This window comes from Monodelphis domestica, chromosome 5, assembly GCF_027887165.1.
Source record: "Monodelphis domestica isolate mMonDom1 chromosome 5, mMonDom1.pri, whole genome shotgun sequence".
In the NCBI taxonomy this organism is placed as follows: Eukaryota; Metazoa; Chordata; class Mammalia; order Didelphimorphia; family Didelphidae; genus Monodelphis; species Monodelphis domestica.
In genome coordinates, this window is record NC_077231.1 from 2,701,077 (window position 1) to 2,715,939 (window position 14,863).

A 14,863-nucleotide genomic window follows, 5' to 3' on the forward strand; every position below is an offset into this window, starting at 1 on the left:
ACGTGGGGGGTCTGTGAGCCCCTCCCTCCCCCACTCTTGGGGGACACCCCAGGTAGCCTCACCTCCGCTCTGAATGAGGATGTCGAAGAGGTCGTCCATCTGCTGGCTCGAGGAGCCGTTCTCCTGAGAAGGGAGAAAAGGGAGACTGAGGCCTCGGCCCCCCCGGGCCCCCCGCCCCCCCCGGGGCCCACGTCCGCTCACCTCCCGGGGCTTGGGCTGCTGCTTGACGGCCTCCTCGTAGCCGGGGGGCTCTTTCTTCACCAGGGGGGGCAGCGGGCCGGGCCCGGGGGCCGCCTCAAACAGGGGCGGGGGCTGGCGGTCCAGGTCCATGGGGGGCGCGTGGAGGGCCGCCGGGGAGCTGGGCTCGGAGGAGGGCTGGCAGGCGAGAGGGAGAGGGAGGGCTGTGAGGGGGGCCGGGGGGCCGGGGGGGCCCACCCCGGGGCCCGCCCGGGGCACCTACCTTCTGGGGCAGGCTGCTGGGGGCGGCCGCACCGGCTTTCAGGCTGCTCTTGTGAAAGCCGTTCGGGAAGAAGGACTGCAGGCCGGGGGGCACCAGGAAGGGCAGGAGCGGGGACGGCCCCGGGCTGGGCGGACCCTGCGGAGCAGGAAAGGGCTCAGGAGGGTCTGCTGACGGGGGTCCCGGGAGCTGGGGGCCGATGCGCGGGGGGGGCCTCACCTGGGGGGGGCTCTGGCCGGCGCCGCTCCTCCCGGGCGCGTCGTCCTGGGCCGGGTCCTCGGCGTCGCGCTTGGTCACGGCGAGGACCACGTGGGTCCCGGAGGCGTCGGTGAGGAGGCAGCTGCGGGGCTCGTCGTCGGGCGCCGCCTCCTGCTTCACCGTCACGGCAAGGCCGTCGGGGGCGGCCAGCCGGCAGCCGGAGGGGCCGCCCTCGCGCTTCACCTGGGCCCGGGGGGCGGCGGCGTGCTGGGCGCGCTTCTCCTGCTCCAGCTGCAGCCGCAGCATCTCCACCAGCTGCTGCTTCTGCCTGAGCATGCGCGTCAGCTCCTGGATCTGCTTGTCCTTCTCCAGCAGCATCTGGTCCTTGTCGCGGCCCTCGGCCCGCGCCGCCGCCGCCGGCCTCTCCTCCTTCACCAGGATGTGCACGGGGGACGCCTGCAGCGTGAGCTGCGTCAGGGGCGACGTCACCATCTCCCCGAAGGCGTCGCCCGCGCCGCCGCCGCCCGTCGAGTTCTCGTCGCCGGTGCTGAGCAGGGAGCGCTCGGACGGCGTGGGGGACACGGGGGGCGTCGAGCCGGTGCTGCCGAACTTCACCACCCCGTTGCTGGTCACCGTGGCCACGACCACTTCGGCGGGGGCCAGGCCGGCCGCCATCAGGGCGGGCCCCGCGCTCAGCCGGGCGGCGGGGAAGGCCACCACCACCTCCCCCGCCTTGGCCAGGATCGGGGCGGCCCCGGGCTTGGGGGGGCCCCCGGCGTGCTCCTGGTAGGCGCGCAGGCGCTCGATCAGGTCCGTCTTGGTGCCCGAGACGGGCAGCGCCCTCAGCTTCAGCTCCTGCTTCAGCTCGGCCACCTGCGGGAGCCCGGGGGAGGCCCGAAGGCGTCAGTCCCTCGCCCTCCCGCCACGAGGAGGCCCCCCGCCCCGAGCCCAGCCCGCGCAGGGCCTTTACCTTCATGTCGTCCAGGTTGGCGGGCAGCGGGCCCGGCTTGCCGCTCACGGAGCTCTGGCGCACGAGCTGGCTGGGCCCGGGGGGGCCGGAGGCGGCCGCGGGGAGGGTGCGCAGGGAGGCGGGGCTGCTGCCCCCCGGGGGCTCCCCCGCAGGCCTGCCAGAAAGGAAGCAGTCAGACGGGAGCGCCCCCGCCGGCCCCCCCCCCGACAGCCCGGGGCTTACTTGGGGGGGGCGGGCAGGATGGTCTGGTAGTTGTAGTGCTGCTGCTGCTGCTGGTTGAGGATCTGGAGCTGGAGGAAGAGCTGCTGCTGCTGCAGGATCTTGGCGTAGGAGGAGTCCATGGGGGGCGCCCCCTTGTCCTGCTTCTGGTCGGGGGGGATGTACTGGTGGTACTTGAGCTTCTTCACTTTGGGCTTCAGCTCCTTGGCCTTCTTGCTGCGTGGGGGCTTCTCCCCCGGGCCCTTGGGCTGGCTTTGCTGGCAGGGAGAAGCGGGGAGGCCAGTCTCAGAGTCTGAGCGCCCCTGCCCCAGGCCGCGGGGGCCCTCTGGCAAAGGGGAGGACGGTTTAGCGGGGGAGCTCGAGGAATGCTTCCCAAGAGCTGGGCCAGCTCCCAGCTGAAGCCATCCCAGAAGACTGCCCGGAGGAGGAAGCTCCGGGGCGGCCGGGACAGTGGCAAAGGCCCCGAGACACCGAGCAGGAGGCACCAGCGAGGCAAGAGGAGCGGCGGCCTGTTGTCTCCTCCCGCCGCTCCCCCTGACTCCCGCTCCCCAGGTCGAGGCCAGAAGTCCAAGGGGTGGCCAAGATGGGGGAAGAGAACAGAGGAGCCGGAGTGACTGGGGGACAGGAGGGAAGGCGAGAAGCCCGAGGACGGGCAGGGCCTTGGAGGACCCCTGCACGACGGCCTCAGCAGCCCCGAAGACCCAAGCGTAGATGTGAAGAAGAAAGAAGGAAGCATGAAGGCCCAGAAGCCCGAGGTGGGCGGGAGAACTACAGGGTCTCGGGGACCAGAGGCCTAGGCCTGGGGCAAAGTGCCCACAGGTGGAGGTGGATGGTCCAGGAGAGTGGAACTGTCTCCCCCAATCCCAGCACTCCAGGCCCCAGGAGCCCTTCAGTGTAGCTGGGGTCAGTGAAGAGCCCGAAGGTTTCCCTTTCTGCAGCATCCTCTACTGCTCCGCGTGTTCTTGTCTGGGGCCAAAGGGAGCTGAGAAGAGCGCGACCAGAGAGAGGGAGGGCATGGCCAAGCCACTGTCCTGGGGTGAGAGGAAGGCAGCGGGCCAGCCGCTAGGCGCGAGCACCCTCGAGACCGATGAACCGGGGGGTCTCGGAGAAGGGCCACACATTGACAAAGGATCCAGAAAGGCTTTCCAGAGAAGACGCAATTCTTGCTGGGACTTGAAGAAAGTCAGGAGAGCCAAGAGGCAGAGATGAGAGGAGCATTCTGGGTATGAAGGACAGCCGGAAAGCAAGATGAAAGACGGACCTTCTTGTCTAAGGAACAGCCGGGAGGCCTCACTGGCTCCAAGTGTGTAAAGGGCCACGAGGCCTGAGGATCCTTAGACTCTACTAGCTGGGTTAAGTCCCTGAACAAGTCATTTAACCTCTGTTTTGCCTCAGTTTCCTCATCTATAAAATGAGGACCGTACAGCCTCACCCCCCCAGGGTTGTTGTGAAGATCAAGTGAGATAGCTGTAGGGGTGTGGAGAGGCTTGAAGTAGGCAGCTGCCATCCCCTGCCTCTGCCCCCAGCTATTGCAATAAACCAGGTGTGAAGTGAGGAGGGTCTGCACCAGGGCCAGGAAAGGAGAGATACCCTGCAAGGGGAGAGCCTGGGGGAGGGGGTGAAATGGACAAGAGATGTGTGGGTGTGGGGGGGGAGAATGGACACAAGATGGGTGAAATGGACAAGAGATGCTGGAAGGAGATGCTGGGGAGGTAATGGACAAGAGATGCTGGGGGGGGGGGGGATGGACACAAGGTGGGTGAAATGGACAAGAGGTGCTGGAAGGAGATGCTGGGGATGAAATGGACAAGAGATGGGGGGGGGGAATGGACACAAGATGGGTGAAATGGACAAGAGATGCTGGAAGGAGATGCTGGGGATGAAATGGACAAGAGATGCTGGGGGGAGGGGGGGAGAATGGACACAAGATGGGTGAAATGGACAAGAGATGCTGGGGGGAGGGGGGGAGAATGGACACAAGATGGGTGAAATGGACAAGAGATGCTGCATGGGAGGGACAGAAGGTCCTGGCAGCAGTTGGGGGGAGGGGGGAGCACAGGGCATCTAAGATGACTGAAGATGTGGAGAAATAGAACTGCGGTGAGGGTCCCAAGTGGGGCTTGGCCAGGACAGGAGGCTAGAGTGGAGGGGGATCAGCTACTGAAGAGGGGGAAGGCAGCTGGGGGCAGAAAGGAAGCTCAGAATGCCCAGATTTGGTACTTTAACAGTGCTAAACAGGATCGAGATGTGGCCTGAGGGAGGCCCCTTTATTTTCCTGGTCCACGTGAGGCTACCGAGTACTCATAGTGCCTCCCCTGCCCCTTCCCTCCCATAGATGTTTGTCTCCATTTTTTTTTACATAGGCCTCAGAGGGAGGGGGAAGGGCCAAGAGAGATGGCACAAGGAGCATCAGCAACATGCTGGGGTACCGTAACCCCTCCTTCCCCCACAGACCTCCCCTCCTCCTCCTGATGACCACAGGGAATCTCTGCCCAGGGCATCCCAAAGTGGCCACTGGTACCTTAATGAGTGTCGGGGTGGGCTTGGCAGTGGGAGCAGCCCCTCCATTGGGGAGGCTGGGTGGCATCAAAGGTGGGGCCGGCAGAGGAGACAGTTGCTCTGCCAGGAAAGCAGGTTCACTGGAATCGGGGCACACCTGAAGCTGGGACACCACCTGAAGGGGAAAGGAGACTGTGAGGAGCCAGGGGCCCACAGACCTAGGAGGTCCACACATTCTCGGAGGATGAAGCACTAGGCAGCAAAGTGAGGTCAGTGGTCAGAGGCAGCAGACAGGAAGATGGAAGTCCACAGGGCAGAGGCTCTGCTGGCAGTGACTTCCCCACTGGTCGGGAGCTCCTTGAAAGGGGAGTGGATAAATGGCACCCTCTGGGCTTACAGAAGAGGGCACGGGGGCTGTAAAAGGGGGACTGGCCCAGACAGGATCAAAATCTGGGTCTTCTGACCCGAAGGCCTCGGATCTTAAAGAGCCAATTCTGGCCTGAGGAAGCTGTGGCTGTGCTCTTACCTGAGGCGGGGACAAAGAAACTGAGGCAGCCAGGGGCTCGCTGCCTCTGCCCTCCAGGGGGGATGGTGCTGATCCCTGGGACTCGTGGCTGGCCGGCTGCTCAGGGGACAGGGCATCACTGCTGTCCTCATCAAAAGAAGAGTTGTCGGCCACTTTGGGATAATTGACCTGTCCCACTGCAAAGAGAAGCCAGCATCACCTTTGAACCCACCACCCCAGGGCCAGGATACCCGGGGAATAAGAGGCACCCTTTGTCCGCCTGCCAGGGGTGGGCACGGCAAGCTCTCCGCGTCTTGCCTGGCCTTTCCCCACCCGCCCCCGCGCCATGCTGGGAAAAGGGAAAGAGACATCTGGATTTGTGCTGTCTCTTCTCAGGTCTTCGGTCACTCCTCATTTCCATGTTGGCTGCCCAGGCGAGTCTCCAGGCTTAGCTGCCCTTTTCCTTGCCTCCGGCCAGAGCTCCCATTGTGCCCAGAGGAGCTGGAGTGGGGTCCCCAGACCTGGGCTGACGGCCTTTCAGAAATGAACTGGAAACGGCGGAGGGGGCCACCGCCTGGCCAGGGTCACAAGTGCCTAGAAAGAGACTTCCTGCTCGTTCAGAAAATGGCCGCTCTGGCCTCTGCGCTCTCTAGGCGCCGAGTGCGTATCCTGGAGGGCAAGGCCAAGAGGAAAGCAGGGAAAGGGAACACGGGCAGAGAGAGACATCTCCACCAACACACACCCAGGCTGAACGGGGTCACAGGGCACCACTGGGGAGAGGCCACAGGTGGCCTGCTGGCCACGGAGCGAGGACACTGGACAGAGTGGGAAATCCGCAGAAGAGGAAGCCGAGCAAAGCCGTGAGGGGGTCAGGCAGTGGCTCTCCCTCGGGCCCGGGGCCTGGGGACGGTCCTGCCAAGCTGCCTGGGCCCTCTCCCATTCCCCGCCCCGCAGGGACCAAGGGAGCAAGAGGATCACGCCCATGGGCCGCTCCAGGGAAAGGTCCCTGGCAGCAGTGGCCCATGTATATGGGGAGCTTCTCCTGTCCTGGCAGAAATCTCAAAATCCTGAGACCAGAGCACATTCTGCTTGCCGGGGGGGAGCCCCAGGACCTGGCACCCCCGTGCCCCTCTCAGAGGGCAGCTGCGGGCAAGGGAAAGGCTGCCGGGGACGGGGGTCCACGAGAGACGGCCCTGAGGCCGCCCAGCTGGGCCTGCGGCCGTGCGATCTGTGTAATGAGGCGCCGCTGGGAGGGGCTCCCCGAGGAGACCCCAAGCCAGACGTGAAAGCCCGCCCGGCCCCGGCGGCCCCCGCGCCTCCTCACCGATGATGGCCTCCTTCAGGCTTGACTCCACCGGAAGGATGTTCTTCTCCACCAGCTCCATGGGGCCCGGCCGCTGGGCGATCTTCTCGTTGAGGTCGTCGGCCAGCCTGGCTCGCTTCAGTTTCAGCTGTTTGGCTTGAAGGGAAGGTTCGGCCGAGGTCTCTGCTCGCCGGGAAGGAGGAAGGGGCGGCGTTAGGCCCCGGCTCTGGCTGGAGGACGTCTGTCCCCGTCGCCCGCTCGCCTCGCACTCGGGTGGGTCGCCGACACGGCCCCAAGTGGTGGCATCGGGTGCGATTCCCCCCAGAGACGGGCCGGGCTGCACGCCACGGGCAGCACGCGATACAGAAGGAATGAGGCTCTGGGGAGGGGCAGGCCCCCCCTGGAAAGCCCGAGCGCCCCGCCCGCAGCCAGGCGGAGGGGCTGTGGGGGCGGGGGAGGGGCTGCATGGCCGGGGCTCGCTTCTGAAAATCGGTCTCTGGCAGGTGAAGGGGACACGCTCAGTACCAAGAACGGTGGCAGAAAATGGCCTCCATGACTCGCCAGGAAAAAAGAGGCCAGAGCCGAGGCTGGGGCCTCCCCCGCACTCCAAAGCAAAATTCGGGCGAAGACCACGCGGTGGGGCCCAGAGCCTGGAGGGCCGGGGACTGCGCAAGGAGGGGCTTGGCCTGGCCCCGCGCCGAGGCCTTGCTCAGGAGATCCAGCCCTCCACGGCCGGCCGGCGGCCACCTTCCCGGGGCAGTTGGGTCCGGATCCCCCGTCCGCACCAACCTTCTAGAATGTGCATCCTGACCAGCTCGGATCTCTCCGGCCGGGAACGGATCTTCCGTTTCAAGTAGTCTTCCGTCTGGGGGAAGGAAAGCGGAAAGCAAGCGCGCTCAGAGAGGCCCGCCAGTCCGGCATCCGAACCCCGGGCTCGCCCAGCGGCCGGCACAGGCCTCTGGAACCTGCTCGCTCCCAAAGGCGCGCTGGGAAGTGGGAGCCTCACGTTTGAAGCCCGGCTGCGGGCCTTCCCTCGGGGCGCCGTCGGCCCAGGGACAAAGCTGCTCCCTGGGCCGTGGGCGCCGGGCCGAGGCAGGCCGCCTCGTGGCCAGGCCTCTGTGGGGGGCTCCGAATGGCGGCCGCGGGCCAGGGGAGGTCCCGGGCTGCACCCCCAGGAGCCCCCGAGCCCGGAAGGAGAAGTGGAGGCTCTGCTGGCATCCCCGGAGCCAGGCCCGGGGCAGCGCTCCCGGCAAGGCAAGTGGCAGGCGCCCCGCTTGGCTCCCCGGACGGGGAAGCGGCGCGGGGGGCTCAGGCCGAGGCCGCCTTCCTCCTGCCCGGCCCCACCAGCTGAGGGACCCCGAACCCTTCTTCCCTGCCTGGCGCCAAGGGAAGGGAGGGGGACGGAGAAAGCCCTCAGCAGCGCCTCCTCTGGCAGGGGCGGCTCCTGGGGAGCAGCGGCCGCCGGCTCGCTGGGCTAGCTCCCAGCCGCTCTTCTCAAGTGCACTCAAACCAAAGCGCCCGAGCGCCAACTCCAGGGAAAGGCAGACCGAGGGAGCCTCTCCCCCACCGGGAGCACAAAAGCCGGAAGACCCTTAGGGAGCTGCCCTTCCCCAAGTTCCCCGGAAAGCTCCGTGGCCCGAGGCGGGAGGCAGGCCCCTGCTGGGCCCCGCGGAGGGATCGCCCAAGCGACAGGGCGGGAAGCGCGGAGGGCGAAGCCACACGTGCAGGCGCCATCCTGGGCCGGGCCCAGCTCTCACCCCAGCGGCCTGCCCTGCAGGACGGGCACTGCCGCCCAGCGGGGCTCGGCCTCCTGGGGCCGAAGAGCCCTTGTGGAAAGAGCCAGTGCCTTACCCGGGCCCGTTCCAAGCTCCTTCTCTGTTCATGAAACGCAGCCGGACTTTTCAGAGCTGTTGGAAAGAAGGAACACGTCAGAGAGCAGCCTTAAGGCCCCCGCCCCGGCTCCTCCTCACCAGCCCCCCCCCCCCCCCCCCGAGTCCAGGCCCCCCCGCCCTGGCTCCTCCTCACCAGGCCCCCCCCCCCGCCCCAGCTCCTCCTCACCAGGCCCCCCCCCCGCCCCGGCTCCTCCTCACCAGGCCCCCCCCCCCCCGAGTCCAGGCCCCCCCCGCCCCAGCTCCTCCTCACCAGGCCCCCCCCGCCCCGGCTCCTCCTCACCAGGCCCCCCCCCCGAGTCCAGGCCCCCCCCCCGCCCTGGCTCCTCCTCACCAGGCACCACCACAGCCCCCCCGAGTCCAGGCCCCCCCCCCCGGCTCCTCCTCACCAGGCCCCCCCCCCCGAGTCCAGGCCCCCCCCCCGCCCTGGCTCCTCCTCACCAGGCACCACCACAGCCCCCCCGAGTCCAGGCCCCCCCGCCCCAGCTCCTCCTCACCAGGCACCGCCACAGCCCCCCCCCCCCCGAGTCCAGGCCCCCCCCCCCTCCCCGGCTCCTCCTCACCAGGCACCGCCACAGCCCCCCCCCCCAATCCAGGCCCTCCCGCCCCTCGGCCGCACGCCCGCGCCAGCTCCTCCCCCGCCCCCCAGTCAGACCGTCTATATGTGCAATGGACACATGTCCAGGCCGCTCCCCCACTCATAAATCGGGGCTCCCTACTCTCTGGCTCTGAGACTCGTACGGGGCGGGCCTGGCCTGGACGCACCCGGCACGCGCGCTCGGCCTACCAGAGGTGGCAAACTCGGCCCGAAAGGGGCAACGACGCCGTTGGGGCGCGTCGTGACTTAGACAGCCACGTGTGCGCTGGGCAAGGGGCCCGCTATGTCCGGCCGAATTCAGACTGCCGCCCGCCGGGCAGCCTGGATCTCAAGGCCAAAGAGCTTGACCACTCTTTGGCTGGTTCTGCCGAGATTCACAGGGAGCCCCCCCCCCCAACAAGCGAGCGGGAGCACGGACGAGGAGAGGCACACGTGTGCGTGCGCCTGCGGCAGTCAGGCCCGCTGCTAGGCGTCCAGGGAACCTCGGGGGTATTTCTGCTCCAGGGCGGACATTCCCTGCCTGCCGCCTTGGGGTTCCCTCTCCCTCCTGGCACCGGGCAGCAGGAGGGCACCGATCGCTCCTTCACGGAGCTGCCATTCTGGCTCTGAGCAGCAGGGGGCGCTGTGCATTTGTGGGAGAACTAGAAGAAAAAGAAGGGGGGCTGCGCCTCCCCTAGGAGACAGAACAGACTCCCCACTGACCGCGGGCCTGCCCAGACCATCCAGCCGAGCCCTGCGTTTCACTGAAGAAGCCGAGCCCAAAGGGCCAGGGCCTCCCCCAGAGCACCCCGCGAGGAGGCAGAGCAGTCGGGTACCTCGAGGTCACTGGATGAGGCCCCGACCAAAGCCCTGGAGACAAGGGCAGCGACGCCCCCCGCTGGGGAAAGCTGAGCCCTCTTGGTGGGCTGCAGGCTGGATCCAGGAGCCTGGCGAGAGCCCCAGGTCCAAGGAGAAGGCTGCGAAGGGACCAAGAACGAGCCTGGCTCCCGGGAGAGGACGGCCTCGGCCCTGGGCCCTGCACGTCCTCTCAGGCTTTCCCAGCCCAAGGGCAGACGCAGTGGGAGGCGGGAAGGGCTGCCGGGGGAAGGCACGGGCAAACGTCCACTTCTCCGCCAGGAGTCCGTGAGGAGAAGGCGAGGCTAAAGCCAGTCCTTAGGTCGGCCACTCACTAAAACAAGCTCCATGGCCGGCACAGACTCCCTGCAGACAAGGCGCAGAGCCCTGCCCAGGGCCCTCCAACACGCGCCTTGCCCCCCAAGGGGCCGCTTAGCCCCGGTGCACGAGGCTGTTGCGGAGGGAAAAGGGAAACCAGAAAAGCAGCAGGCGCTGTGTACGGCCTTTGCGAGTACCGGCTCTGGGCGGCACTTAGTGTTCAACAGAACGCTCTACCGTTTGATCCCTTCAGAAAAGCACCGTGAAGCGGGTGCTGTTCTTGCGTCGTACAGAAGAGGAGACCCTGCGAGCTTAAACGACGTGCACTCGCCACGGCGCCCTGCAGGACCGTCTGGCCGTGTGCGGGCTGCTGACCACTCGGCCTCACTCCCACCGAAGAGATCCCGCCTTGGGGAAATGAGCCCACCAAGGAAGAAACAAAGGGACGCCACCACGGATGCCAGCCCAGGCACGGCGCCAAAGGAGCTTCGAGGAAAGAGAACACTCGGAAATGAGGAGGGAAGGCCCCGTGCATGCCGGCCGGACTGCAGACGAGGCAGCAGGCGCGGCGCCCTGGGTTAAGCGGCCGGCGGGGCCAAAAGGCTATCCGCCGAGACGAATGGCAAGAGCCATTCTGCGGCTGAGAAGCTTCCGCGGCCCCCAGGAACCAAGGCACAGTTTTGAAGAACTGAGCCAGAAGCAGCCCAGCACAAATGACCCGTCATCAGCACGTGTCCATCAAGTACCTGCCAGGCAAAGGGCCGAGCAATGAAGACACAACCACAAAAGAGATCGGTCAGCAGCTCCCGGGCCTGCCGCCTCACCTCACCCACCCCTAGTGGACCTTTCAAAGGGCTGTCTTGGGAGACGTTTCAAAACCTGCCAGCTCTCCCCACTGGCCCACACCTCCCTGTTTCCAGGGAGGGCGTCTCTAGTCTTCATTTCTCAGGTTTATAAACTCAGACTCCATCCCCCCCCCCAACTCTTATCTTTAGCCTTGGAATCGATACCAAGTACACTAAGATACGGAGGCAGAAGAAGGCATGGTCTAGGCGAGTGGGGCCAACTGACTTGGCCAGGGTCACACAGCAAGGACCCAGGGCCTCCATCTCCAGACCTGGCGCTTTATCCACTGAGCCACCCAGTTGCCCCATCAGAAGCACTGGCAATGCCTCGTTTTCCCTCGCCTCATATAGCCAATTGGTGGTCAGATATTTCCATCTCTCCCTTTACAACGCCTCACCGCTTTAATTCAGTCTTTCGTCAGCTTCCCAACAAGTCTCCCTCTCTCAAGTGGTTCTCCAACGCATCCTCCCTACAGGCGACAAACCGGCTCTCCTTAAAAACGGATTAGGCCGTGTTATGCCCATGCTCAATCAGGCCTCAGCTTAGTCTCCCAGTCTCCTGATTCTGTCCTGTCTGGCATCCCCTGTGGGACTTTGGGTAGCCTCGAACCCCCCCCCCCCCCCCATTCCTCCTTCTCTCTTCACGACACCGTCCAATCACCACTTCCTACATGAGGCGTCGCTGCCCTCCCTGGTATTTTACATGCATCCACGTATTTGTCTCTCCTGAGAGCATGGAGGCTTTTTGCATGGAGGCTTTGCTTGGTTCCTTGTATTTTTATCTCCAGGACACCAGCACACAGTAGGTGCTTAATAAAGACTTACAGATCGGCACGTCTTTGTCTCAAGGAATACGTGCTTACGGATGGGGAAGTGAAGGGAGGTTACAGATCCTGCTGACTTCACTGAGAGTCAGTAACAGGTTGGGAAAAGGTAAAGAAAGCAGGAAGGTCACAACCCCTGACAGAAAGTAGGAAGCAGAGGAGGGGTGAGTTTAGAGAAGAAAAGGAGTTGTTTTGTCCGTACTGCCTGTGCCCGAGAGAGAAGAGAGCTAGCCGGGAGGAAAAGGCTGCAACAGGCCGAGCAAGACTGGCCAGATACTCTGGGAAGAGCCGCCACAGAGCAACAGGACAAAAACGTGGGGAAGAAAGATGACCAGAAAGACGAGAGCCCCGCAGCGCTGAATGCTGCAGAGGGCTCAAGAACAAGTTGAGGAAGGAGAAGAGAGGCATCATTGGATTTCTCAATGACCAGAGCCTGCTAACAGGACAGGACAGGACAGGACAGGACAGGACAGGAGAGAAGGAGGGGAGGGGAGGGGAGGGGAGGGGAGGGGAGGGGAGGGGAGGGGAAGGGAGGAGAGGAGAGGAGAGGAGGGGAGGGGAGAGGAGAGGAGAGGAGGGGAGAGGAGAGGAGAGGAGAGGAGAGGAGAGGAGAGGAGAGGAGAGGAGAGGAGAGGAGAGGAGAGGAGAGGAGAGGAGAGGAGAGGAGAGGAGAGGAGAGGAGAGGAGAGGAGAGGAGAGGAGAGGAGAGGAGGGGAGGGGAGGGGAGAGGAGAGGAGAGGAGAGGAGAGGAGAGGAGAGGAGGGGAGAGGAGAGGAGAGGAGGGGAGGGGAGGGGAGGGGAGGGGAGGGGAGAGGAGAGGAGAGGAGAGGAGAGGAGGGGAGGGGAGAGGAGAGGAGAGGAGAGGAGAGGAGAGGAGAGTTCAGCGGTGGAGACAGCAGCCAGGCTGAGTTGTAATACAAGGAAATACAAGATGCAGTCCCGGAACAAGGGAATTCTGAGCATAGCCGAGATGAGGAGATGAGTGCGGGGAAGGCTCTCAGCATCCCATCCCAAAGGAATGGTATCTTCTAGGCACAGCCTCCTGATAAAAAAAAAAGTTGTGGAAAAGCGCATTTAGACAAAAAGGAATTCGGCAAAAAGCCGAACAGGCTGCCTTGTGAGGTGTGCAGAGTCCCCGTCAGCAAAGGTGTCCAGGCAGAGGCCAGGCGGGCTCCTGCTCAGTACAGACTGGACCTGGAGACCCTTCCGGCTCTGAGCTTCGGTACTCTCTACATGCGGAATGTTCCCTGTGTCTCATGAGTCCGCCCACTGGTGTCTCTCCATTGTTCCCTTTGAGTCACGTTGTTTAGCCATTTCAGTCATGTCTGACGCTTCGGAGTCCCACCTGGAGTTTTCCTGGCAGAGATACTGGCATGGTTGGCCATTTCCTTCTCTAGCTCAGTTGACAGGTGAGGAAATTCAGGCAAAGAGGGTCAAGTGACTTGTTCAGGGTCACACAGCCACATTTGAACCAACGGTGGCAAGTCTTCCAGCGTCCAGGCCCCATGCTTTGTCCACTCTAACACTGCCCTTGTGCTATCCCTCTTCGCAACGGTTTCCCTTTTCTTACTAGCTCTGAGTGATGACTCCTGGGATGGTGGGTTCAGCAGTTTTTGGTCTGCTTCCTCCAACAATGAAAAGGAAGAGTAGGGCTGCCCCCTTTCTGTTTTGTTCTTTGCAAGGGCATCACAAAAGCCTCCTCACTAGACTCACCCTAGGGGGGAAGTGCTTGAAGTGCTGAGGAAGGGATGGAGGAGGCGAATGTTGCTCACAGAACTCTTGAAAGGTGAGCGTGAAGCAGAACTGAGACATGTGCTGCAGTCTACGTGACGAACCTGGGACAAAAGGGGCAGCAAATCATCAAAGAGCACGTTTGGGTTCATTCAATGCTTGGGCAAAGGAAGAATGAGGAAGCAGGTGAGAGTAGAGGGCGCTTTTCTGAAAGTCTAAGTTGACATTCTCTGGGGAATTCTAGTCCTGGAAGAAACCCAACAGACAACTTGCCAATCATCCCAAATACAAGTCTCAGATCCTCAGAAGACGGCACCATTCTTAAGTGGACGCTTCCCACTTCTATTGTAACAGTTTGCCAGTTAAGAGGTAGACTCACTCTCAAATCCACTTTTCTAGGAACTCCTAAGAGGAAGACCTGGGAGATGAGAAAGCCAATGGAAACACAAGAGTTGCAAACATTTTCTATAAAACACATATTTTTAGTTTGAAAGGGTACTTAAAAATCACTTTAACCCCTGTGTAATTAGGATTTGCTCCCCAGGACTCTCTTTCCCAGCAGCCCATTTCCATAGTTACCCTTTTGTGTTGCTTCTTCCTCACTCTCTGCTCCCAGGAAGGCGGTTGTGGAGGTTGGATGAGAGTCAGGAAGGAGAATTTTACCCATGTGCTTTTTACTCTGGCTTTCTAGTTTTGTTCTTTTATTTCTTCCACCTCAAGTGATTATTAATAAACTTTATAAAATATAATACTTGAGAGTTATTGGACACCATTTTAAATTTTATACCCCAAACTTAAATGAGTGTTTTTATTTAAATATATAATATTTAATAATATATATTTAGAGATAAACATGTAATAGCAATATAATATAAACAGAAAATACTTAAACATTTAAAGAGACCAATAAGCTCTCTAATCAATACTACGTAAAATTCTAAAGAGAGCAAAGAAAAAAAGGAAAGGTCTGATATGTATAAAAGTATTTATAGCAACTCTTTGCATAGTAGCAAAGAAATGGAAACTAAGGAGATGTCCCTCAATTAGAGAAATGCTAAACAAATTACAGCATAGAAATGTAATAGGATATTATTATGCTATAAGAAATGACAAAAGGAGTTTCAGAGAAACTTGGGAAGACTTATATGAACTGATGAAGTGAGCAGAACCAGAAGACTGTACAGTACACAGGAACAACAAAATCATAAAGAGAAACAACTCTGTAAGGCTTCTGAACTCTACTCAATGCAGAGATCATTCCAAGGGACCAGTAATGGCCTCATGTTGCACCATGAACCCCTATTTTCACATTCTGGCTACACAATATGGTCATTTGTTCTGTCTAACTATGCCTATCTGTTACAAAGGGTTTATTTTTCTTCTCTTTTCTCAAATGGGAAGTAGAAGAGGAAGGAGACACATAGTTGGCAAAAAGAAGGAAAGAGAAGAGAAGGAGCAAAGGAGGGAGGGAAGGAAGGCTGTAGTGCTGGCTAGTGGACACCCTCTCTCTTTGGGTGTTAACTGTCAAGCCAAAGTTAGCAAAAACAGCAGAGAACTGAAACATACTCTGTTGAATCCCAGTCTCAGAGGCTGAATTGAATGCCTGGTCATCTGCTATCAGAGAGTAGCAAAGCAAGTCTCTCTCTACTTTCCTCTTGGCTTGTAGCCTTTTC

At 61.6% G+C, this 14,863-nt stretch overlaps 1 protein-coding gene across 5 annotated transcripts in view; it reads right to left on the minus strand.

Moving 5' to 3' along the window:
- The window catches only part of MRTFA (myocardin related transcription factor A), a 119,478-nt gene that overhangs the window by 759 nt on the left and 103,856 nt on the right, over positions 1–14,863 (minus strand). For 3 of the 5 annotated variants that reach the window (XM_056797388.1, XM_056797386.1, XM_056797385.1), the window contains 11 exons: positions 8,003–8,058; positions 6,941–7,016; positions 6,173–6,334; positions 4,870–5,045; positions 4,366–4,518; positions 1,848–2,101; positions 1,626–1,779; positions 677–1,528; positions 461–595; positions 202–375; positions 63–123 (listed from right to left, as the gene is read on the minus strand). In XM_056797388.1, coding sequence (XP_056653366.1) covers positions 63–123; positions 202–375; positions 461–595; positions 677–1,528; positions 1,626–1,779; positions 1,848–2,101; positions 4,366–4,518; positions 4,870–5,045; positions 6,173–6,334; positions 6,941–7,016; positions 8,003–8,058 — 2,253 coding nt within the window. The remainder of the gene's footprint in view (positions 1–62; positions 124–201; positions 376–460; positions 596–676; positions 1,529–1,625; positions 1,780–1,847; positions 2,102–4,365; positions 4,519–4,869; positions 5,046–6,172; positions 6,335–6,940; positions 7,017–8,002; positions 8,059–14,863) is intronic. The other 2 variants (XM_056797389.1, XM_056797390.1) reach the window with 2 other exon arrangements.